General features: G+C 42.5%; 1 protein-coding gene across 1 annotated transcript in view; it reads right to left on the bottom strand.

Annotated features, from left to right (window-relative positions):
* Positions 1 to 3,479: 3,479 nt before the first annotated feature.
* Positions 3,480 to 25,306, bottom strand: part of LOC308190715 (uncharacterized protein) — a 63,020-nt gene continuing 41,193 nt past the window's right edge. The window contains exons 19-32 of the mRNA XM_080582371.1: positions 23,524 to 23,559; positions 22,421 to 22,555; positions 20,958 to 21,116; positions 18,265 to 18,409; positions 16,319 to 16,479; positions 15,355 to 15,489; positions 15,023 to 15,208; positions 13,883 to 14,142; positions 12,850 to 12,992; positions 11,778 to 12,005; positions 11,064 to 11,294; positions 9,926 to 10,050; positions 8,456 to 8,824; positions 3,480 to 6,264 (exon numbers count right to left, since the gene is read on the bottom strand). Of these exons, the coding sequence (XP_080438497.1) occupies positions 5,248 to 6,264; positions 8,456 to 8,824; positions 9,926 to 10,050; positions 11,064 to 11,294; positions 11,778 to 12,005; positions 12,850 to 12,992; positions 13,883 to 14,142; positions 15,023 to 15,208; positions 15,355 to 15,489; positions 16,319 to 16,479; positions 18,265 to 18,409; positions 20,958 to 21,116; positions 22,421 to 22,555; positions 23,524 to 23,559 (3,330 nt within the window). The 3' untranslated portion in view covers positions 3,480 to 5,247. The remainder of the gene's footprint in view (positions 6,265 to 8,455; positions 8,825 to 9,925; positions 10,051 to 11,063; positions 11,295 to 11,777; positions 12,006 to 12,849; positions 12,993 to 13,882; positions 14,143 to 15,022; positions 15,209 to 15,354; positions 15,490 to 16,318; positions 16,480 to 18,264; positions 18,410 to 20,957; positions 21,117 to 22,420; positions 22,556 to 23,523; positions 23,560 to 25,306) is intronic.

The raw sequence follows: 25,306 nt of genomic DNA, 5'->3' as shown, positions 1-25,306 counted from the left end.
AAGCTCTTCTTTAATGGCACTATTGTTTTGGCAGTACCTGTCTGGGGCCCAGATTTGAGAGTGAAGAAGCTTTCTGTACTTCTTGTAGTTGCAAAAGTCAAGCTTGTCACCTACAGGACAAAATGTTAGGTGTATCACAGGATGACAAATGGCAAAGGGTGAGCGCCCTTGCACACAGAGCAGATCTCCCCCTGCCAGCATGAGCTGTGCTGTCGATGTGTGTTACATCAGGCGCAATGAATCATCTGGGAGACGCGGTCTGGCACAATCTGAAAACAGAAGCCGTAAGTACCGCTTTCCTTCTACTTGGAAGCTCTGCCTTTAGTTTTTGTCTTGAGAAAAGAAGAAAGGAGTAGTTGGCAACGCTCGCAGTTTACAAAAAATAACCTGGCTCGTGTTAGAGAGGCAACCCTTGGAGTTTTTTTCAGGGAGGGCAGAAGTCAAGGGAAGCGAGGAAGGCCCCGATCCGACCTGTGTGGGCGACAGGAGAAGGCAGTGAAGGCCGGAGGTCACCCAGGGAGGCCATCACCACCCTGCCCAGGCAGGTAGCCCCACCATGGCATGGCTCGGTGCCCAGCACCACCTCACTGGCACCCATGTTGGCCTGCAGCCCCGCTGGCCTGCCCCAGCCGCAGAAGCCAGGTGCCTGAGGAGGCCGAACTCAAGGCCTGCGGGAGACCGAAGATAATCATTAGCCAGAAAATCAGTCGAGTTCGTTGCTAAATCACCGGGAGGAGATAGCTCGTCTCTGAGTTTTATTTGCTAGAGATAACAGATCTAAGAGAAATAATCTGATGAAACATTTGAATCGTAGGTCAGGAACCAGCGTGGCGCTGAGGTAGGAGGGGTTATAAACCAGCCCCCAGCACCCTGCACAAACTGTTTGCCAGGCACTTTTTTTTCCCCCAGAGCCGTCCCAGCACCTTCTGGAGACATTCCCACTGTTCAGCTGGACGCTTTCTGTTATATATTCCAAGGAAATGAATTCCAGGGGAATTTTAATACCAGTGCTATGTCTTTGTACACATAGTACAGTAACTGTAAGTTTCCTTCAGTCTGTGGCAAGTCAAAAAATTTGCTTAGTATTAAATACTAATTATACTATTAAATGCTATTAAATAAAAATACACTTTTTCTGCTTTGGCCCCTATCCTCATGACCCTTTCATTACCGCCTCAGTGACTGAGTGAATGGGGGGTTGTAAAAAGGAGGCTAACCTCCCCACAGACTACACCCATGCAATAGGTGAGCAGACACCCAGCCCTGCTCTGCTTCAAAATTACATTTGCAGCCTTGCCTACTTTGGTCTTTTTTTCAGGCTGCAGAAATAAAGACAAAGCACGGTGTGGGGGATGGCATGGGCCACTGCTACCAAACACTGGTACAATTTATTTTTGTCCAAATCCTCTTGGAGTGCAAAACCCACTGCACCATTCATAGTAGCTTTTTTAACATTGCTTGTGCTTCAGCTGAAGGTGAGGATCTCAGCAGAAGCAGTGCCATGGAGCACCCCAGGCTGGGGAAGCAGGGAATTCAAATCCCTCGAGGAAAGGCCAAAGATCCCCATTCAGCTATCACGCCACGCCATCCCAGCCCCACCACCAGGCTCCGGCTGAGGTCAGGGCAGGCAGAGCAAGGCAAGGCAGCTCGCAACCAGGCCCAGGTAAAAAGGGTTTTCACCCAACTTGGTTCAGCTGGAGGAGCAGGCACAGGACCTCTTTTATTATCCATCAGGCAGGAAGAGCAGTTTGTGAATGTGTTTTGAGCTCAGGGTGACCACAAAGGCCACCAGGAAGCCAAAGGGGCCAGAGAAGGAGATAGCCAGTATCTGTAGCTCAGCTACCAAAGCGCAAGCAGAGGGAATGACGGATTGTTGGGATTCTTCAAGGCCATAAGCACTTCCCTGCATGGCCAGCCTCCTGGGGAGAGCAGCTGTTTTCTGTTTTTTAAACTGATTTACTGCTGATAACCCCACCAAGCTTTAAGCTTTTGATGGTGGATGATGGTCAAACGCCCAGGAAAGAATGGAGGCTGGAAGAAAACGCCCCATCTTGCAAAACTCTAGGATGGCTCCACACACATGTTGAGGCACGGCCCAGGAAATGCTTTCTCCTGGGTGCTGGGGACCTGCACTCCACATGCCCTCCTTGGCAATCCTGCTGGGGACGGCCACGTCCTGCTTGCAGCCTGCTGGGTCATGCTTGTCAAGTCTTGTGTACTCAGGGAGGATTTGAAGGAACCATAACTCACCGCAGAGCAGTGTGGATACAGTCCCTGTCACTCTGGTATTTCAGCCCAAGTATAACCATGGTCTGTTATTTTTAGATAAGAAAATTACAGACTTCGTTTTTCCTTTTGAAGCTAGAAGATAAGTGTGTAGGGCCAGTCCCAGTCCCAGGGTTACCTAGTGGTTGGATGCTAACCAGGCATTTCCATTAGTTTGGGTCTGTGCATTCCTCCCACGACCATTTTCAAAACACAGCTTCACTAGAAGCGATGCATTTAATCTGATGGATGCTTTGCCAGCACTAGCACATGCTGATAACATCTAAGTGTTGATAAAAGGTAGGGATTTTGTGTGTTTTCTTTTCCCTCAAAAGGCATCAGATGTGGCAGGCATGATGCCACTGCTCTCTGTGCTCATGGCAGTGACAGAGAAAACAGATTTCTTTTATGAAGTCACTCAAAATCCTTGGTTGAAATGTTGAATAAGTGCTAAATATTAATGTCTTCACTATGTGATACTAATTCACCTGCAATTACCACTCTTCTGTACCATCTGTCCCACATACTGATTTTTTTTTTTTATGAAAAGGTAGAAGTCTGAACAAATGAAAAAGTGATAGGAGAATGCTGTAACCTAGCCCCAAGATAACACTGAAAATTAACTATTAGTAACGAAAGTCTATTTGTTTTTAATCAATAATCTCTTGTCAATGGAGATTCACTGTTTAATGACTCTACCCCAATAGATTTATTACAGCACTAGCAAATCTGTGATGATTACTGAGCAAGAGAAGTTGTGAATAAACAATACTTAGCAAAGGCAAGACTCGTGATGCAGTCACAACTGTTAAAGCCTCTTCTGGGCCTGAGTTTTAACAACTATAAAACAGAGACACTGTCTTCTGCCATGTGGTTTGTAACATGCTTTGGAAGCGTAAAAGAGTTTGAGTCAAAAGCCCAGTAAATTGGTGCATGAGCTGTTGTTATCTTGCTTGAAGACTTAAAGAATTTAGTGCTTTTAATCAGCAGGCAGAATTCATGTGTGGTTTGTTTTTCTTTCTTTCTTTCTTTTTTTTTTTTTCCAGAAGTTAGCAAGAAAGAAACATTTATTGTATCTGTATCTTTAAGGTAGTCCTTCAGGCTATTTAGGAAATTCCAAACTTAGTTATATCTTTAAACTTTTAATTTGCAGTGGAAAAGTCATTGTTTTCACCTAGGTAGCTGTCTGAACACTGAATGAAGAATAGAAAAAATGCAGTAGAGTTCTTTATTTCAGATTGCATAAAAATACAGAAGTTCACTTCCTCTAATTGTAGGAAAAAATGGTCACCACTTAAAACTGCATGCTTGTCTAAAAGTAAAGACATGTACTTTAAAAATGAAGTTTGAGAGAGAAATAAGCAACAGGTCTAAGCAAGCTCATCATTTGATTTGCTTGTAAGTACTCCTCCATGTACTGTAACAGCCCATGCTTATGTGCACCCTGCTGAGCCATGTTTCTTATGTTTATGTGTTTGAATCACCTTACCCCTCAAACAAAATACACTGAAAGTGTTTCTAATCAAAGGCAAAACATATCAGTGGAAAATGTAGCCTGCAGCTACGTGAAAACTGCAGCAGAGATGGAGACAACCAGAAAGCTCCGCAGGTCCATGGGCTTTGCATTACCACATGAGTAGCTTGCTGATTTTACAGGTATGAGATACACACAGTACTAGTATCTGATCTAATACACTTCTTTCCACTCTGACAATATATGAACTTGTGTATGCTCATTTTTTTTCCTATAAAAGTAACTTTAAAATGTTTCAAACTGCATAAAAATAAATATTTACATGTGCATATATACATAGTGCCAAACAGTACAGTACTCTCTTTCCATTTCACCACGCAGACTTCATGGAAAGACAATTAACATTAAGTGTTGCAGAATTATATAAAGATTTCTATTTTCTTGTTGGAGCTAATGAAAGCTACCATTACATGGCACTCCAAAGGCCACAGAAGTTCTGATGCTGGAGTCAGCACAACTGCAGAAACATGCATTAGGCTGCATTCCTCTGCTTCTATCTGGGAGTCCACAGATAGAATTAAAATCAATTAATTGCACTTGTAAATCAGATCCAACAGATTCCTAAGACCCATAAACTCTGCTAGCAGAAGCCACTGAATCTGTCTCTAAAGCCAAAATAAGTTTTAGCCATTTCTCATGCATTATTAAATGACTAAATTAGAGTCGGTGAAAAATATGTATGATACGAATGCTTACTTTTCCATGTCAGTCTACATCTACACCACGTAATGGAATTTTTACAGAGGTACCAAAAAAAAGAAAAGGACAGTTCTCAGCTCTTTTTGCTACTTGCATGTTAGCACAGAGGTTAAAGACAGCAAGAACTGATTGCTTAAGGTACAGATGATGATAACCTGAAGTTTGGACAACCCTCCGGGAGATAGCACACCACTGCTGTAAGGACTTTGGTGATTTGGGCTTGTCAGGAAGGAGAAGTTTCTTAAATTTCCTGTGAATTCATGAGGGTGCAGAGACCCGCAGCTGCAGCTTAGGGGAGGTGCCCTGCCCCACAAGGTAACAGATGGAAAACATGGTGAAAAACATAGTGAGAATTTGGTGCCCCTCTGGGGGGGACTTCAGCATAGCCTAAACAACATCTTAGAAACCTAACTTGTGCTTTGCTAGATTTTAGACTTTTTCTGCTTTCCCATAATATACAGCTTTGTTCTGTGGTATTATTACACTAACTGCATAATAAAAATAGCATATATATAGCAAAATAGTTATAAAAATAGCAAACAAGAAAGAAACATTTCCTGCACCTTCGCACTTCAAAAGCTTCGTCGCCAATGTTCCGTGCTAACAGCAGATTTCTTTGCTATCTTCTTGGTTGCAATCATTGAGAGAAGCCACCACACCCAAGTCCATGCCATTCTTAAAGCACCAACAAATCCAGGTCTCAAGAAAAAGCCTGAAGTGAGATGCATGCTGAAATACAGGCACCGCACTTAGGAGCGGGTGTACTGCACCGTGCTGTACTTGGTGACCCTGGAGGACTTGCTCAGTGTGGAGCTGGAAGGAGGTGCCCCATCCACAGCTGAGCCTACCTGGTTCATCAGGGAGTCCGTGATCAGCACGTGCTCTTGCCTTCCTGCGCCGGCACTGTTTGCCTGCTCGGCTCTGCCCGTCCCCCCCGAAGCTGTGAGGACCTTCTCGTTCACCACTATACTCTGCCCGTCAGACAAGGTGGGGTAGCTCAACGAGCCCTGCTCAGCAGCAGGCACAAGCACCCTCTCCCGCTCCCTCACCACCACGTACTTCGAGTCGGTGAGGTCCTGAACCGTCACGGCTCCTGCCCTAGCACCCTCCGACTTCACCATCCTTTCCGTAACCACCACATTGCTTCCAGAGGGCAGGTCGGGGATTTCCACCATTCCCTGCAAGCTCGATGCAGGCGCCAGCACCCTCTCTGTCACCACCACGTTCTCTGAAAACTGGGGATCTAGAAAAACGGCAGCCGAGTGGGCAGGGCCCCCCGCAGAGTAGGACGTTTCCGTCACGGTGACATTGGTCTCCGCGTAGGATGTGGGATGGGGACGGGCATCATGCTGCTGTGACGAGAAGGTTGTCTCCGTGACCACCTCTTGGGACATGGCCTCTTGTCCCATGCCACCGCCTGCCTGCGCCGGTGGGGTGGATGAGAAGTGGCTGCCCGAGGTGAACGCTTGTTTGGAGCTGAAAGCTTTTTGCTGATTTAAGAGCCGTGAGCTTGCGTCATGAACGCCGAAACCAGATTCGTTCCTGGAGCTACCATCTTTCATGTCGATGTGTCTACCTATGCATATTTCTGCTAGAGTCTTAAATTTATCTCCTAAATCATCAAGAAAGCGGTCATCAAAGTCACCCTCAATGAAGCTGCAGCAGCCGATGGAGCCATGGGGAGAGCCAGACTCCCCCTGGGAATAAACCAGGAGACAGTCCCTTGCAGCTTGGGCTTCATCTTCTTCCGCAAAAGAGACAGCTTTCTAGAGACAGGAAGCAAAAGCAAGCAAAAGATCATTAATGGCACTTTCAGAAAGTAAATTTGAAAAAAAAATCAGGCACGTTTGGTCAAAAGGATCATAATAAAATTTAACTGAACCCACAGCAACTGTCAACAAACTAAGGACAGTACTAGAACTGCTTTTTGCTTTTTTGAAGTTAGCCTGAACTTACTAGTAACTTAATGAGAAAAACAAAAAAAAAACAAAACAAACAAACACAGAGCACTTTGGAATTAAATGGAAAGCCTCAGGTGTATCACCATCTGCTACTATTTCCTCCCAGACCACCATTTATGATACTACTCCATCCTCACAAACAGACGATGAGATTATGTGCATTTTGGTTCAGTGAATGAACTTCATCTGTAACTAGGTCTTTGTGTGAGAGTACCAAAACCATGCCTGAGAGTATCCTCACATTTAAACACACATTTACTAAGTACGTGCTGACATGTCATCACCTGCCATGGCTCTTTTCACTTGTATAGCCTGTAGGATCACACCCAAGGAGTCAAACAGCAAACAAATCACCAAGTTAAATGGTTTTACTCAGTCCAGCATATAAACTGGCTCTACGCAGACCATTTTGGAACAAGGAGGGCTTTTGGGTTCAGACTTTATTGCTTCCAGGGCCAGCTCAGTCTGAGAGCAGTGTCTGCAATAGGGCTGCTGCTGGTGCTAGCACAATTATCTTCATATGCTCTTGCACCAGCTGCGGTTCCAGGAGTGAAGACAGCCAAATCCTCTGGGCCTGCTGAACCAGCTTTACGTAATATGGTTACTGGCTTGTGCTCAGAACCACTCTTCTGCCACATTTGAAATTCTGGAGTGCATATCAGCTCAGGCATCTGTGTAATGGGGTACATATCCAGACCCAAATTGATTCAGTATGTTTATCTGCATTTGATTCTGGAAGTAGGCACATAACCAGAGATGCTTTGACATAAATCAGCACACACCTGGAACTACATGGTTTGGATATTTGTCTAGTTGTTTTTCTTTTTTTTTTTTAATTTTTCTTCTGTTTCTGAGGTACTTTAGCCTAACCATCTTTAGACGGTACTTTATAGAGGAGTATAATCTCAACTAACCTTTTAGCTTCTCACCATATAACCTTTCCTAAGCCCCCCTACAGGAATTCAGCAGGCAGCTATGCTCAAAGTATGCCTTAACATTCAGAAGCAAAAAGTGCAGAAGGAAAGCAGAATTGTTACTATTGTGTCTGTTCACCCAGAAGACCAGTAGTTGGAGCACTCAGGAGATGCACAAGCCCTTCCCAAGACTAATCACCTAGATGTGATTTGAACCTGTACAGCTACTCCCCTGCACAGCCCCACTGTCAGCCAGCTGTAGAGAGTGAAGGTGTTTTATTTGTAGAGGTGATGAATGATCTGTACACTCTCTGGCATATGGAAGCGGAGCTTTCCCTATAGCGAGCTCACCAGCCTAAGGACTAACGATGGGTGTTACGAAAGAAGCATAGCTGCATCGAGTAGGATTATCCTATTGTTCAATGATTAGATAACAAAAAAATAACTCAGAAAAGGGATTGCAACATGTGCTCATACGCTTCTGATAAAGCTGATGAAGCTTCTTTCACCCAAGCTACTGTGCAGACAAATCCAGCACCGCTTCATCCATCAGCTATTTTGAATACGCAGACCCACCCTCTACCATTTGACTTTTGTGGCTTATCTTTCAAAAACTTGCTCCATGATAAGATCCGCAGCTGTGACTCATGAAGAGTCATCGGTGCCTCCCTACAGGACAGTTTCATGTGCTCAAGTCCCTGAGGTTTCTATCACATTATTTGCCTCACGGCTCCTTCCTGGACAAAGAGCTCCTCAGTCACTGGTGAATATTCTGGATCTCAAACCTTGAGAGAAGGGTCTTGTCATCAGAGATCTGGTGAACAACCTAAGATGCTACAAAAACGAGCATTGTCAAGGTCTATATCCTATGTCCTTTATCCAAGGTCTATACCTATATCCTACATGGGAGCCTAACCCTCAAATCCTTTATGCCCCCACCCACATGCATGCAACACTGACCATTATTGGGATTGTTTACACATACACAAACCTATTTGTCTGTGTTTGCAATAACACAAATGGCATTTCACAATGCTAAGTGTACATCTCAATATACTGTTATTCTCAGGTCATATGCTTACGTCATTGAAGTAGTCTCTTAAAAATTCTTCATTCATGGCTCCTGCAGTTCCCATTGCCACACCTCTTCCAGCTGCTACCACGTTGCCTTCTCCAGCTGCCATGCCTTCAACACCTCCAGCTGCTGCAGCTCTGGCATGGTAATCAGCACCAGAAAGGAGATGTCTTTGCTCTTCCCATCCTTCCCTGGTAACGATGCTGCAATGCCCTCTTACGTTAGAGGCAGAGCTGCCTCCGCATGCTGCAGCTTCCTCTGCACTCATTCCTCCTGCTGCTGCTGCTGTTGTTGCTGCTCCTGCTGCTGCTGCTGCTCCAGCGGTCACTCCTCTAGAGTTCCCCAGTGCAGTGGGTGTGATGATGCTTTGCAGTGGCTGCAGGAACAACACAAATTAGGATGTGACATGAAAGCTGGGCTGTCTAGCACACGGAACTCACCAAACCAGCAGCGGGGCTGGGTGGGACCTGGGAGGGTGCTGTCTTACAACATGTTTGAATTCGCACTTATACGTGTTGCTGCAAAGAGTAAAGGGCCTCCCGAAAGAGGGTGCAGCTTCCATGACTGTGTTCCCAAGGAGGATCACAGAAGTGTTTCTAAAGGTCTTTGTTTTCTTAAAACTTAAAGGGTTGAGAGTGAAAAGGGGTGGGGGGGAAGGTTGCAAAACTCCAGGGCACGCAGCTGTTCCAAAAGACTATGCCCAGATTTGGGGGAGTGTGCATTGCCTGCTTCATCTACGGAGCTACCTGGCCCTTTCTTCTTTTCCAACAGTTTGGCTTCCCTGTTAAGTTTGTCATTTTTCATCATGAATTTTATGTGCCTAAATCAAAGTCTTTTGCCGTACTTGTTTCTTCATTATTGTGCAAAAGCAGGACAGTGTCATGCCCTTTTCTGGGGGTTGTGTAGGATAACAAGAAAGAGCAAACATCTTTTGCATTCACTGTTCTCTCTGTATATTTGAAGTTTTTTCTATCCATGCCCCCCCCCCAAACTTTTTTTCAGTAAGAGTTCTGCCTTGTTTAAGAAGAGAAACACACAAGGAAGTAATTTAAAATGCAACCTGCAACCTTAAACTAGTGATGGGAAGCTAAGTTTTACAGCCTGTTCTTTCACTGCTTTACTCCCAAATAGGCACAAAACATTCCAGGCTTGCAGATGTAAATACTTTACTCTTTATAGCATGGATGCTTTTCCCACACTTCTATCTTACGCTCAGATACTATCAGCATTTACTTGATTGCTTTGCCTTTACTTTGGAATTTGAACACTACAGTTGGTGTTTCTAGAGCTGCTGTGGGAATTAACCTTCCAAGCATCCTTCATCGAGCCTGATAGGGTTAACTTTAATTAACATTCACATGTAGTTAAAATCTGCTGTGCAGGTTTGAAACATCAGCCCGTAATGTGGAGGAGATGACAAGTGCAAAACTGAACAGTTGGATGGAAATCAAAGAGAAATGCTATTAGGGAAACATGCCTTCTCTTCAGGAGCTGCTCCTTCGCTGTTCCATTTACGCAACATCTCTTCGCTGCAGTCTGGTATTGCAGCAAATCCCTTTGCTCCCGAGCCACATGGACACAACAGCAGTAACAGTGGAAGAACTGCAGGGAAACATCAGTTTGCCATTACTTATGGGAAGATTAGGGTCAAAGCACAGTAACAGCCAATGCTAAAGGAGCTGGCCAGCTCCTATATAGAAGTCTATCTTTAATAAGTTAATGATCATGAGGGCTAATAAGGACTGCAGACAAGATCCTAAACATTCAAGGTTATTTCATAGAAACATGTGCCAGGATGTTTTCCTAAACAGTAAACTGTTAATTATCCTGTCACTCCCACAGATAACCACGTGCAGGTATTTATCTATACTTCTATTGAAGATCTCATATAGCAAAACCAGCCCCTAAATATCATTGTACAACCTCAGCATTTCCAACTCCTCCTGTTCTGTTACTGCTAGATTGAGACAAAACTTCATATGCATTTCACCTCACCAATCCTATGACATGTCTTCAGCATTACCTGAGGGGCTCAAAACAATCCAATTTCAAGAGGAAAACATCCTCCTGTGGAATTAGCTTTGTCTTACCACAGCTAGATTGCTGCTACTACAAGCAACGAACTATTGCCATTTCAAGTGCAGCACTGGTATATATGGCCATAACCTGACTACAAGTATTTCTCTCTTATTTTTGAGCTTCTGTGTTGTCTTACCAAAGAACAACTTCATTTGCTACTCAGGGTAAGGAACCAGATCTGGGTCTGTAATGAGGGCAATGAGCATTGAGAGAGTGCTTGCGTTTGAGTGGGAAGTTAGGGTTCACAGAGGGAAGTGTGGGAAACACTGAAAGGATTCCTTAGGGCTTCCCCCCTTGTTATTTATGGCATCATAAACAAATATTAAAGTCATACATATTCATTTCAACATGCACAGCTTGAAATGCTTTGAGTGTGAAATGCTGATGTTACCAAAATTAACTGGAGATTTGCCATGACTTCACATAAACTAGGAGTTTACACAAGATGATAAATCTGGGAGCAGGACAGTTTCTTCCTTGTTGCCTTGCACAATATACTCATAGTTCTTCTGAGATAACATGAAACAATTACTTACGTAGCAAAAGTAAAAACGCCAAGATGATTAGTGCAATCGCTCCTGGTCCCAGGCCCACTGACGGACTGGCAATAAGCTTCTCTTTGCATCCGCCATCAGCTGCACACGTACAAACAGTCAATTGCAGGGACTGCGACTGAGCACAGCTGAACCCTTGCAAATCCTGTATTAAGAAGGGAACTTCAGATCTGCCCACCTTCAGGTTTTGGGGGACCAGCTGCACGCTGGTGTCTGAGGCAGAATGGCGTGGTTAAAGAAAAAAAAAAACAAGAAAAAAGTAGACAGAAAGTTAAGTCCTGTAAACATTCTCAAAATCCCAGTAAGTCCCCTCCAGTTAGGACTAGCCAATGCAATCACCTTAAATTCAGAGCTGCTGCTACAGCATGTGTGCTTTTACCAAGTAATTCATGATGGTAACAAAGCAGCTCTGCTCACTTGCAGTCTCAGATAACTATGGAAGAGCTTCACACCAGCAGACCCATCACGCAGATGAGGCCCCAGAACACGACTGCTTTTACAGATATTAAAGAAAAGGGAGCAGAACATAAGCAATGAATCTTCTCATCTGGCTCCATGTTTTTGTTTTTTTTTTTTTTTTTTAAATTGTGTGTGTGTCTGGATCAGGCAAAGTGTCAGTTTGATTGTAATTAGCGAAGTGCAACATTCGTATGCAACTCCAGAGAACTGAAAGTAATTCAAAATACATTTTCTTACCATTTCTGTATGCAATTATCCAATCTTTTGCTGTCCCTTCTGGCTCATCAATGATAGTGAAGGTGAAGGGAGCACTGTTGGGGTAACTATCCAAATCACTAGCTGTTACATTAATTAGTTTTGCATCTGAACACACAGTCTGCACAGGATTCTTGATAATTGGGCAGTTATCATTCTCATCTTTAACTTCAATAACAACTGTGCCAGTGACTGTTTTCGCAGGAAGATCTAAGATTAGAAAATACGAAAAACGAAATCAATATTTGACAAGTACAGAAATTTCATCTTAAAATTTAAAAAAAAAAAAAAGTTATTTTCCAAAACACAAACACTTCTGAAATAAGTTTAGAAACAAGAAACAAGCTGGAAGTGCTCTCACTGGATTTTATGGGAGCAGTATTTCATTCCTAATGTCAAGAAACATGTTGACAAAATTCTTCTGAAGGCAATTTGTTTTACTATCTTAAAAAACGTATTTTTTTTTGTATAGTTACAGAATCACAGAATTATTTAGGTTGGAAGAGACCTCCAAGATCACCTAGTCCAACCTCTGACCTAACACTAACAAGTCCTCCACTAAACCATATCACTAAGCTCTACGTCTAAATAACATCAGCACAGTAACATGTAGATTATGAAGAGAATTCTTATTAGATGTACAAGAAGTTCGAAGAGTCTTTCTCGCTTAGCTTTCCAGAAAATTTAGGACTCTGAAATCTGCCCATTATCATAGCGAGAAGCAGGTATTTTCCATCTTAACAGGGGATTTTCCTGTCAAACGAGGTCTTCATGGAACTTCTTGTAACAGTTCACCTCCATACAGCCAAAGAAGAGAAATGGACATCCCAAGAACCCTGTCCAGGGTTCATCCCATTTCACAGAGTTGCCCATGTCTCTCCTCCAAATACAGAGCCTATGACAAACTGCTCTAGGTGCCTAACTTTTAGGCAATTAAAGATAGGGAGGTTAAGCCAACCATAGTTATAGAAAGACAAACTAAGCCCTAGATGAACAGGAAATTAACAAAATACATCTGACCAGGCAGCACAAAAACAAAACCCTCTAAACTTACCAGTAGTTACACCCAACATGGTGAAAGTGTAGGTGCCGTTTACTACATATTGTGATTCATAATCAAGGCTTTTGGCAAGCTGGATTTCACCTGTAACTGGATTTATCTTGATCCAGTTTGCTGCGTCTCTTCCTTTGAAGTATCTGATTAAAATCACATATAAAGATGTACACATTTATAAAGATCAAAACAACCATCAGCAGAAAAAGCAGCTTCACGGTATGCTCGTTCTTCATTTAGAGCAGAGACCAACCCCCTAGGCTGAGGCCTAATGCTCCTGCCACTGTAATTGGTTTGAACTATTAACCTAAGATTATAAACCTCCCCTGAATGTTGAAACCTGCTTTTCCCTCTCAAGGGAGCCAGGATGTAGGTGTGGCAGTGTTATAAAAGGTAGGTTCAGGGAGCGAGAACTGAGCAGGAGAGGGATCCCTGCTGCTGCCCATGGTGGTCCCCTTCCCCCAACCTTGCTCCCAGCACTGGAAGAGCAGCAGCCACCCCAGAAAGCCAGCATTAGAGGCATGGGGGAAAGGGACCCAGGGCTAGGTATGCACCTCTGCCAGTCCACACCATTTCTAAATGCCACCACGGTGGCAGTTCAACAAGATTTTTGCTGAAGAGCTGTGATTCAAAAATCTAAACACAGCCGCATGCATGTGCATGCGGACTTATCTACCCTAACACCCTTTTTGTCCAATTTCTGTGTGTTTCTGCCTATTCCTTCCTAATGTTTCTGCAGACGATGAAGTCAAATGAGCAAACCTGCTCTCAAAAACAGAAAGGCATGACAAATGGCAAGCAAGCACAGATAATTTCAGTACACACTCTTGTCTCGCCATATATGACAAAACAAATAGGATTTTCAAGCCAACCATTTTCTGCATAATAGAATACTCATGGTGAAGCTGTTATCTGAGGTGTAAATTGTGCATAGTAGAAAACAGATTGCCTTGGAAATTATCTCAGTTCAGTACCCAGCTTTTCCAGTAAGATGTGACATGCTCAGTTATGCTGGTTATAAAAAGACTCTTACTTTATGTTCGTTGCTACTTTTCCTGTGTCTTCATCAAGTGCTTGATACTGTCCAATAACCTGGGTTACACGCAGGCTCTCACTTGCCGTAATAATTTTTGTGCCACCGGGGAATACAGGGCCTTCCCGCACATTAATCACTTTAATTTTGATTGGAATAGTTTGTGCTTTATAACTGTTTTTAATTGACTTGTGGAATTCTGCTTTGTTTGTAACAACAACACCCAAGTTTAAGCTTTGCATTTCTTCATAGTTTAGTTCCTAGAGCAATCAGAAAAAAACAAAACAAAACACCTCAGAATTTGATAGTATTTGATACCCAGAAAACATTCAGATATTTAATATTTAAATAATACTGGTGAAGGATGCTACAGTGAAAAGAACTGTTGTTTAACATGTTACTGTCAATATACAAAGCTTTAACTCTTGAAGAGTGCACATCTTATTTTTCATGGATGGCACCATAGTTATGACTTGATGTTATTCAATTTTAACTAACTTAGGGAAGGTGCAACGAGTCCTACATGTATATTCTGTCTTTGCTTTCAGTGAATCAGTACTCAGAATTACTCTGCTCTTCCAATTTTTTTCAACCAATGCAGTTACTTTAGTAATGCTTTATATATATATATATATATATATACACACACATATACACATTTAAAATAATTATCAATTTTCAGGTAACAAAACCAGAACAGCAAAAAAGAAAACATAGGGCACTATGCATCTTCAGTCCCTGTGGATTAAAAGGCAGTGAAAAATTCCATGGAAATCCATAAAATAAATAGTCTATCTGTGGCCATGGGAAATAAAGAAAATTAAAGTGAGACCAGCAAGGATAGCAAGAACGTGAGAAAGCTTACACAGTATGTGCTAGCACTGTTACCCAACAAGGGAAGTCTGGGGACTTCTGTCCCACTGGATATATCTGCCATCTCACAGAAAATTAATGGCAAAGCTGGACAAAATCATTATTTTGTACAGAATTATCGAATACAGCACCAAAAGATATGACAAAGGAAGAATATCCGCCATGTAAATTTACAGTTTACTTACTGAATATAAACTGTGTGTCAATTTATACTAAAGAGAATCATTTATTTTATTATGTAGAAAACCTTCTGAAGAATATACTAACCTTTACAAGAGTCAAAATTCCTTCATTTGTTTTGGTATCTGTTACTATACGAAAAAAGCCTCCTTCATTACCAGAAACAAACGAAAAATTTGCCAGCCAGTTATCAGAAAACTCTTCATCTCTGTCAAACACTTTTATTCGCATAATTTCCACATTTGCTCTGTTTTCTTCAATGCTTCCTTCGAACTGCAATCAAAAAAATGCTCCTCTTTAAAAAGATGTCACAATTTACCTCATTTCATCAATGCAAAAAAGTTTGCATAACATCTTATTAAGTAATGAGATACCAGCAGGTGTAGGAACAATACAAGTATCATGATAAATGTACTTACTGTTTGACCTTCAACCACAGGCAGGTTGTCATTGACATCCAAAATCTTGATTTCTAAAGAACATGTTGCACCATTTCCATCAGATGCACCACCACGATCTTTTGCTTCTACCATCAAAGAATAGCTACTTTGTGTCTGTCATAAAAAAAAAAAAAAGAAAATAAAAAGTGCTTAAACTAGGCTTTTTTTTCTTTGATGTATTATTTCCATCATATTTTGGTCATCCCTCTCATGCAATAGCCAGTTATAATATCTCTCTAGCCAGTATTAAGTCTCATGTACATCTCTATTGGAGGAGAGCTGAGGCTTAGAAAAGGATTTGTGAGTTCTGCATTTTCCTCAAAGAATTAGACTGTGCTCAAATGGAGAATGAAAAATTTCAGCGGCCATGAACAGGGACAGGAACAGTGATATCTACATGTTAGGACTGGGCTAGATTCAGAGATGTTGTCCTCAGACACAGAATGCTAGCATAAACATCACCATCTGCTGGCCAGTGAAAATACATGCGAGCATAAAGAAAACTGCTGGTAATATGTGGCTTTCAACACCGTTTCACAGCTGCACACATCCTTATTCTTTGTGCCAAAATTTGCATAGCAGGCTACAGAAGTCTACATGCAATCAGCAGCTCTGCAGGTGGTGATCTGGACTGTCCTTGCCACACATTCACCAGCAACAAAATGATCCCTTGTTTCATTTAATTGCTGCCTAGATACACAGGAGGGAAAGAAAGCAACAGTCATTGGACTGGAACTGTGCTAGGGACGTGACAAGGTGAATGCAATCTTTCTCTCATCCAGCTCCCACAGTCCCTGGAAAATATGCATCAGCCAGGCAAGAAATGGTCCTTTAATCCCAAGTGGGGGGAAGGAAGGTTAAAAAAAAAAAAAAAAAAAGTGACACAACAGATAGCAAAAGAATGCTGTTAACTGATACTTTTTTTTTTGTATTATTTTTTTACCTCTCTGTCAAGGTTTATTGAAGCTACTTGAACCTCTCCAGTATCTTTATTCATGCTGAATGCAGAACTAGGGCTTTGGGATATGATCCTGAAAGCAATTTTGGAATTCAGGTTATTTGGTTCATCTGCATCTGTTGCATTTATCTTCAATACAATTGTACCTGAAAAAAAGCAAACAAAATACATTATTTGGTTATGCTGCACTGCACTGGCAAGTATTTAACTATAATGTCACAGATAAGAGAGCACTGTCAGATGCCCTGCACAATTTTCTAATGCCCTTACCTTTACTTATTTAATTAATAGAGCTAAAGAAGCATTCTTGAAATCCAACATGCTTAAAGTATATCACTCAGCAAACAAAAGCGCACTATCAACACACACCTGCAACCCACAGAATTCAATGCACCAGAACTATTTAGTAAGTTGAACTCTGATAGAGTTCTGATTAAGAAATGTGACAGAAAAGTGTAAATACTTTACAGAGAAGAGAGAAACATTTTAGACAGTAAGTTGCATTTTCCCTCACATCATTCTAAAGGGAGCAGTACTGACTTTTGTACCTCAACACCAATAAAAACAATTGCTCTGTATTGACTGATGTTCTCCAATAGCTTCACTCAAAATACACGGTGGCCACCATGCTGCAACCCCCTTATAAGTCACGGCACAGGATACTGTCCTCTTGGAAGGGGTCTACTTCAGTGTCCAGTGCCAGTACTTGGGTTTGAATGTTAACTAGAATTCAGGCAGAGAGATGATTACCATATGGCTACTACTACTGACTTGAAAGAGAGCCAAGGATACTCAATACCTCACATAAATGGATGGTCAGTAATTTCTGTCTTCAGATTACCATGGCATTGAAATGGACACAATGTCAGGTATTTATTAGGATGTTTTACTCTGGGAAACAGTCTGTTGCTTCAAGATCTGCTCTTATGTTTACTGTCATTAACAGGAAAATTGCAACTTGTTCTCTGAGGTTTGGGTCACTGTCATATGCTCTGAACAGCAAAGTACTTCTCCAGCCCATAGATAAAGGGGGGCTTCTTTTTAAGCACAGCAGAGCTGAGTCATAGAAACATAGATTCATTGGACTGGAAGAGACCTTAAAGATCGTCTAATTCCAACACCCTTGTCATGGACAGGGACACCTCCCACCAGACCAGGTTGCCCAAAGCCCCATCCAGCCTGACCTTGAGCACCTCCAGGGATGGGGCATCCACAGCTTCTCTGGGCAACCTGTGCCAGTGCCTCACCACCCTTACAGTGAAGAATTACTTCCATATATCTCATCTAAATCTACCCTTCTTTAGTTTAAACCCATTACTCCTTGTCTCATCACTACACACCCTGTCAAAGAGTCCCTCCCCAGTGTTTCTGTAGGCCCCCTTTAGGTACTAGAAGGCCGCTATAAGGTCTCCCCAGAGCCTTCTCTTCTTCAGGCTGAAGAATCCCAACTCCCTCAGCCTGTCTTCATAGGAGAGGTGCTCCAGCCCTCTGATCATCTTTGTGGCCTAATAGGTCTAATATTTCTAATAGGTCTATGTCCTTCTTGTGCTGGGGCCCCCCAGAGCTGAAGCTAGCATCCTATCCCAAATAGGCTAGAATTGCCAGGCCAGATGGCATTTCCCATGCAGTTTCTGCTTAAGGATTCAAGTCCCTGGTTAGTGGTAGCTTTGATACAAAACCAAAGTTGCCATAAGAGGAAGTCTTGTTCTCTGTTGCCTTTATGCATACACTTCCCCTTCATCACACCACACAGCTTAGCCCTGAATAAAAGCTCGTATTCACACTTGGATAACCTGTCCTACACAAGCCACAGAACGCATTGTTGTTACTGCCGATATGCTGCTGCAAAAATTACATTCACTTGTGTCCTTGTGTATGTTGGGAAAAAATAAGTAATTAGAAAAAAAACATTTTCATGTTTATCATGTTACCTGTTTCACTTAATTCTTCAACTGAACCAACAAAAACTTCATGTGAAAACACTGGAGGATTGTCATTTATATCCACAATTTTAATTGGGAGGTCTATTGGATCTTCCAGTTTTGCTCCATTCTTATCTAATGCATGACCTCTGAGCTGAAATAATACAGAGATAAACAATAAGGAAATATAAGTGACTGTATTTATTTATTTATAGATATTTATTTTTTTTCAGAATGTCTAGGGTTGAAAGGGACCTCAAAGATATCTAGTTCCAACACCCCTGCCATAGGCAGGGACACCACCCACTAGATCAGGTTGCTCAGAGCCTCATCTAACCTGGTCTTGAACACCTCCAGGGATGAGGCATCCACAACCTCTCTGGGCAACCTGTTCCAGTGCCCCACAACCCTCAGAGTGAAGAATTTCCTTCTAACCTCTAATCTAAATCTCCTCTCTTTTAGTTTAATACAATTCCCTCTTGTCCTGTCATTATCTGATTGAGCAAAAAGTCACTCTCCATCTTTTTTATAAGCCCCCTTTTAAGTACTGAAAAGCCACAATGCGGTCACCTCGAAGCCTTCTCTTTCCCAGGCTAAACAGCCCCAGCTCTCTCAGCCTTTCTCAGCTGGAGAGGTGCTCCAGCGCTCTGATCACCTTTGTAGCTCTCCTCTGAGCCTGCTCTTACAGGTTCACATTCTTCTTGTGCTGGGGGCCCCAGACCTGGACACAACACTCCAAGTGGGGCCTCATAAGGGCAGAGCAGAGGGGCTCGATCACCTCCCTCGCCCTGCTGGCCACTCCTCTGTTGATGCAGCCCAGGACGCAGCTGGCCTTCTGGGCTGCAAGCACACACTGCTGGCTCATGTCAAGCTTTTCATCCACCAGAACCCCCAAGTCCTTCTCTGCAGGGCTGCTCTCAATGAGTTCTTCTCCCAGTCTGTGCTCATGTCTGGGATTGCCCTCACCCAAATGCAGCACCCTCTACTTGGACTTGTTGAGCTTCATGAGGTTCACATGGGCCCACTTCTCAAGCTTGTCCAGATCCCTTTGGATGGCATCCCTTCCTTCTGTTGTATTGACTGCACTACTCAGCTCGGTGTCATCTGCAAACTTGCTGAGGGTGTACTCGATCCCACTATCTATGTCATTGATGAAGATATTAAACAGCAGGAGTCCCAAGACAGATCCCTGAGGTAAACCGCTCATTACCGGCCTCCACTTAGACATAGAGCTATTGACTACCACTCTCTGGGTGCAATCTTCACACCAACTGCTTAGTCACTGAATGGTCCACCCATCAAACCCTGTCTCTCCAATCTGGAGACCAGGATGTCATGTGGGACCCTGTCAAAGGCCTTACAGAAGTCCAGGTAGATGACATCGGTCAGTCTTCCCTTGTCAACTGATGCAGTCACTCCATCACAGAAGGCCACCAGACTGGTCAGGCACGATTTACCCTTGGTGAAGCCATGCTGGCTGTCTTGGATCACCTCTTTGTCTTGCATGTGTCTTGACATTGCTTCTAGGAGGATCTGTTCCATGATCTTCGCAGGCACAGGGGTGAGGATCACCAGTCTGTAGTTCCCCAGGTCCTCCTTTCTACCCTTTTTAAAAATGGGAGTGATATTTCCCTTTATCCAGTCACCAGGGACTTTGCCTCACTGCCAGGACTTTTCAAATATGATGGAGAGAGGCTTGGAAACTGGATCAGCCAATTTCTTCAGGACACTGGGATGCATGTCATCAGGCCCCATAGACTTGCACTTGTTCAGTTTCATCAGGTGGTCTCGAACCTGCTCTTTGCTTACAGTGGGTGGGACTTTGCTCCCTCAGCCTCCATCTACGGGTTCAGGGAAATGAAAGACATGGGAAGCCTGACTGTCAGTGAAGACTAGGGCAAAGAAGTTGTTGAGTACCTCAGCCTTCTCCATGTTTGTCGTTACAAGTTCACCCTTCACATCCATCAGAGGGGGCATACTCTCCTTGGTGTTTCTTTTCTGAGCAATGTACCTATAGCATCCCTTCCTGTTATTGGCATCACTTGCCAAGCTCAGTTCCATCTGTGCCTTGGCTTTCCTGATCCCATCCCTGCATATCCACACAGTATCCCTCTGCTCTTCCCAGGCCACATGTCCCTGCTTCCACTGCCTGTGCATTTCCTTCTTGCACCTCCGTCTGTCCAGCAGGTCCTTGCTCAGACACACTGGCTATCTGCCCTCCCTGCCCTCTTTCTTACGCAGGGGGATGGGAAGTTCTTGTGCTCTAAGGAAAACATCCTTAAAGAGCTGCCAGCTCTGTTCAGCTCCTTTGTCTCAGAGGACAGTGTAACAGGGGAACTCATCCACTAGGTCTTTAAATAGCTTGAAGTTCATTCTTCAAAAGTTCAGGGTCCTGACTTTGCTCTTTGCCAGGCCCATATTCACCAAGATCACAAACTCAACAAGGGCATGGTCACAGCAGCCCAGACAGCCTCCAATCTTGACCTCTTTAATGAGCTCTTCTGCACTGAATACATATACGGAAGATAAATATAAAGCAATATATACTATATATAACAAAAATATTAGCACTAACATACATATATGCACATATGTAAATGTTCAGAAACATTAAAACTACTTGAAGTTAACAAAATTAAACAAAATAAATTAAAAAATGGCTAAGAGAGCACTTATAAGGAAAAGGTTGCTATTCAACTTACAAACAGCATTGGAGTCTTTTCTCTGTCAACCCTTCCTGTTATGTTCAGGTTCCCAGTCTTCCCATCGATAACAAATAATCCATAAGGAGGTTCTGTTACTCCTTGACCGGATATAGTATAAGTTACCACTATCCCTGTATCTTCACGATCAGAATGTATCTAGGAGGAACGTAAATAGCCTTTGATAAATAAAACCACACTGGAAAACACAGACAAAATATTTTGGCTATTTTCATAACAATCAAAAATTAACATTAAATGCAGTTTTCCTACATTCCTTTGAGGGTGAAGATGTTGAGATGAATGCAGGAAGAGTTAACTGGTCTGTTTGAGGGACTAGTTTGGGGAGATGAGGAGCACGATGGGTGTGGCAACAGCTGGGAACCATGGAGTGGAGAGGTTTGTAGGAGAAAATTGGGACTGCTTGGACAAAAGAGAGCTGGACAGCATACAAGCATAAGGAGGACTCTGACTGGAAAGGCTAGAAAAGCACTGAGCTAAGATGAAGAGCTGGAGTGAGGGAAAAGGAAGGAAACTGGCTGCTTAAATGGATGGGGACAAATAAAACATGGAGAAAGACCATGGAGGAAAAAAAATAAACAAAAAATATTAAGAGTCTGGAACAATGAGTTCAGCAGAGAAGTTTAAAGTTATCTGAGCAAAGCCTGAAAATGAAACATGGCATCTATTTAAGAAGACTAGTCCTAGGCTATTGAGTGGGACCAGGACTGAGGAAGTGATATAACAGAGGAAAGAAGGCCAGACCTGTAGAGGAACAGATGAAAGAGGCTGCATAGACTAGAGATTATACCTTTCCTCTGCTGTCACCAAATATTTGGACTACATGAAACATCTGGAGAAGCACATTTCATTGCACCTGCATCACCATCAATGGTCAGTCCACACAGAGGATAACAGCCTACTACCATCTGCAGTGAATATATATGCTGAAGTGACTGGTGTGGTGAATTCAGGTTTCAACACTAGTGCTAGACCAAATGCATATCAGTCTGACACTACAGGATTAACACCTTAGCTATTTTTAGCACAGTTTCTTAAAACATTATACATATATAATCATGCTCCGTGTACAGCTTTCTGTCCAATCATGTACATGATTTCTATCCAACCATGTACTCTAGCAGTTTTGGGAACCACCTGCCAACTTCAACCATAGCTGAGTAGGGGTGATAGAGTGAAAAAAAACTCAAAGATTCTGCATTCCCAAAAGTATTATGAAAATTGTTGGCTAGGAAGAGATGAGAAGCTGAGCCAAATTAGGCTTCAGAGTAACTCATCTGAAGGAAGGAAACAGAAGGAAATGTGCCAACATTCTACTGATATTCAATAGTTCATTAAAATTCAAGAAATATTTGGGTCTGTGTTTAGGACAGTCACATCCTTATTTTATATTTTCATCTCTATTTTCATGTGTATTCTGTTTCTCTCTTTTCCGGGCTTACTCTAGCAATTGGATTCCTGTATGAATTGTCTTCCTCTTCCCGTATGAAAGCTGGAGGGACTGTCCATTCTCGCTTCTGTCTAATGAGGCTGTTGGGATGAGACAACATGCCACTCCGGCCACTTCGATCATAAACCTGTGAAAAAACAAGGTCGAATGTCAGCATAGCATCTAGCCATTTATGATGAATGCTTGGTTGCTGCTGTAGCCCAGAGTTATGAATAGCTTTTACATAACCTGGGCATTCTGCCTGCCCAAAACACATGCTGACCTTACCATTCATTTTCTTCCGAGGAGACTATAGACTCTTTCAATAGCTAGTACCTTTGGAATCATGGAGCAAAATTAGCCTCCTGAGCCACAATTTAAAAGGTGTATGTTCCTCAAGTTGTTTGAATAGAAAAAGTACAGTAATCTTTTCATCAGCACAGATGTATAAAAAAAACAGGCTTTAAATACATGAGTATATTCCATATTCCCATGGCCAGGGTTTAGTGAAAATACACTGTTCTGGTCAATTTAAGTGCTTGTCACCAGATGTAGGAAGAGGTTTGCCATTAAGGCTGCTATAAACCACCACTTCTGCCTTATTATACCTTATTTGACATCCTATCAATATAGACTTAGCCTCCTCTCTAATACAGGATCATACAACATGCCACCCACCCACTGTCTCAGCTATCCTTTCTCAGCTACCCTTCATTGTCACTGAAACCCTTCTTTATGCCCAGCTTAGTCCTTAGTCCTGGCTGTATTTGTTGGTTTTTCAGATCCATAGTGAACACCTTCCATACTGTAGCAGTTGATTTCATTTACGGAAAGTTAAAAAAAAAAAAAAAAAAAAAAAGGTATCTACAGATGTAACATTTTAGGGAAAGTTTCATGAAGTTGAATTTCACTCAATTTGATGGATGTAGGATTGGTCTTATTCTTACATTACTGCTTTCATTTCGCTACCCCTCACACAGCTTTCATTTTTCAGAAAATGGTAAAACTTCAGGTACCTAGCAACTGAAGTAAAGCACATCTTTGACCCTTGCTCTTTGATCAGAGAATACTTCTTCAGGCACTGATAAAGAAAAGCAGGTTTTCATTATTTCCTACCTCCCAATGGAGTCCACTTCCATAATTCAAACAGATCTGAAAAGAAAGTTACAATAACCATTATTAATTCAATGTCACTTTAGTAGTAGTAAAACCTAACTTATAACCTAAGCAAAGCCATAAAGAATAAGATATCTGACCTCTATCAACTACTATTTACTAATAATAGCTTCTGAAAAATTTATCCATAAGCACTCCCATTAAAAGCATACACTAGAATTATAAAATTCAGCACAAATAAATGTTTTGCACTTTTCTCCCAGCAGGAAGCAGACAAGCAGTGAGGCTTTTTCAATAAATGTAGACTTTTTTAAACAACCACTTTTTTTTTCTTTTCTTTTTTTTTTTTTTAACATTGAGTGATCCTTCAGCATTTCAAAACGATGGCAATTTTCCATAGATTGAAGTGAGTGGTGGTTGCCAGCAGTCCAGGCTGTGGTGGGTTACCACCCACATACAAGAACAAAATGGGTTAAATATTTAAAAGCAAGGACATAACAAAATATCTGCTGAATTATCAATGACAGAAGCAGCTCTTTAGTCAGAACTTCTCTTGCTATAACATTGTGCATTATAAAACACATTATACAGTTTGCCAAACACCTGTCTGTGTAAGGGATCAAGAAACAAATAGATTAATTGAGTTAGTGTAGTTTTTATGCAAGTTTTAAAATCCCTTGCTTGCCTAAGATCACTGCAAGTTCTGTGTAAATCATGACAGCAGGACATATTTTGCAGCTATAGTTAAATTGCTAGCACAGACTTTGCTTTTCTCCTGTTGCATTATCTGCATGCCAGCACTGATATCTTTTGGCTTACTGAGTCTGAGAGACAGAGAACAAAAGAATTTCTGACAGCCTGTGATCAGATGTCAGATGATAATTTTTCCAGTGGTAATTTTCCTAACAGAGTATGGTCTAGATTCACCCCAATTAGGCTTTAAGCACCTAATTTGGGAGAATAAATGGCATACATACATCTCTTACATAACCAGCACAGAGGTGTGCATGCTAGCAAGCAAATACAAAACTTTATATGACAACATTCAGTACTGGCAGTAACCACCTCTTCATCCACTAAGAGTCCAGGATAGCTACACCCACCCTCAAACTCCTCAGTTAGCTGCCTCACGTTAGATGTAAGCAACTAGAGCCTTAGCTGAATTATCAGAGCCCCTGTGCTTACATCCATTCGTGACGGATGACTCTCTGCAAGCTACAAAAATTTTTGAATGGGGCAAAAATGTAGCATTTAGAAACAGCAAGGACAAAAAGTAGGTTATTATGGCAGATGAAACCAACGAACGGCTTTTGAGCTTTGTGTAAGTAGATCACAGCATCACAGAATGGCCAAGGCTGGAAGGGACCTCTGGAAGTCACCTGAACCAACCCCCCCAGCCCAAGCAGGGCCACCCAAGACCAGAAGCAGGTTGCCTGGGACCATATCCAGGTGGATCTCCACAGCTTCTCTGGGCAACCTGTGCCAGTGCTCCATCACCCATGTAGCCCAGAAGTGCTTCTTGATGTTTAGATGGAACCGCTTCTGTTCCAGCTGATGCCCACTGTCTCTTGACCTGGCAGGGAGCACCAGTGAAAGGAGCCTGGCTCCATCACCATTGCACCCTCCTTTCAAGTATTTACAGACATTGATGAGATCCCCCCCGAGTCTCCTCTTCTCCTGGCTGAAGTCCAGCTCTCTCAGCCTCTCATAGGAGAAATGCTCGAGTACCTTCACCATCTTTGTGTCCCTGCACTGGACTCTACTCAGTATATGTGTCCAGGTC

The sequence above is a fragment of the Anser brachyrhynchus genome (genome assembly GCF_964034855.1).
Source record: "Anser brachyrhynchus genome assembly, chromosome: 2".
Taxonomy (NCBI): domain Eukaryota; kingdom Metazoa; phylum Chordata; class Aves; order Anseriformes; family Anatidae; genus Anser; species Anser brachyrhynchus.
Note: the sequence above shows the minus strand (reverse complement) of the source record. Positions and strands in the feature narration are given on the sequence as shown.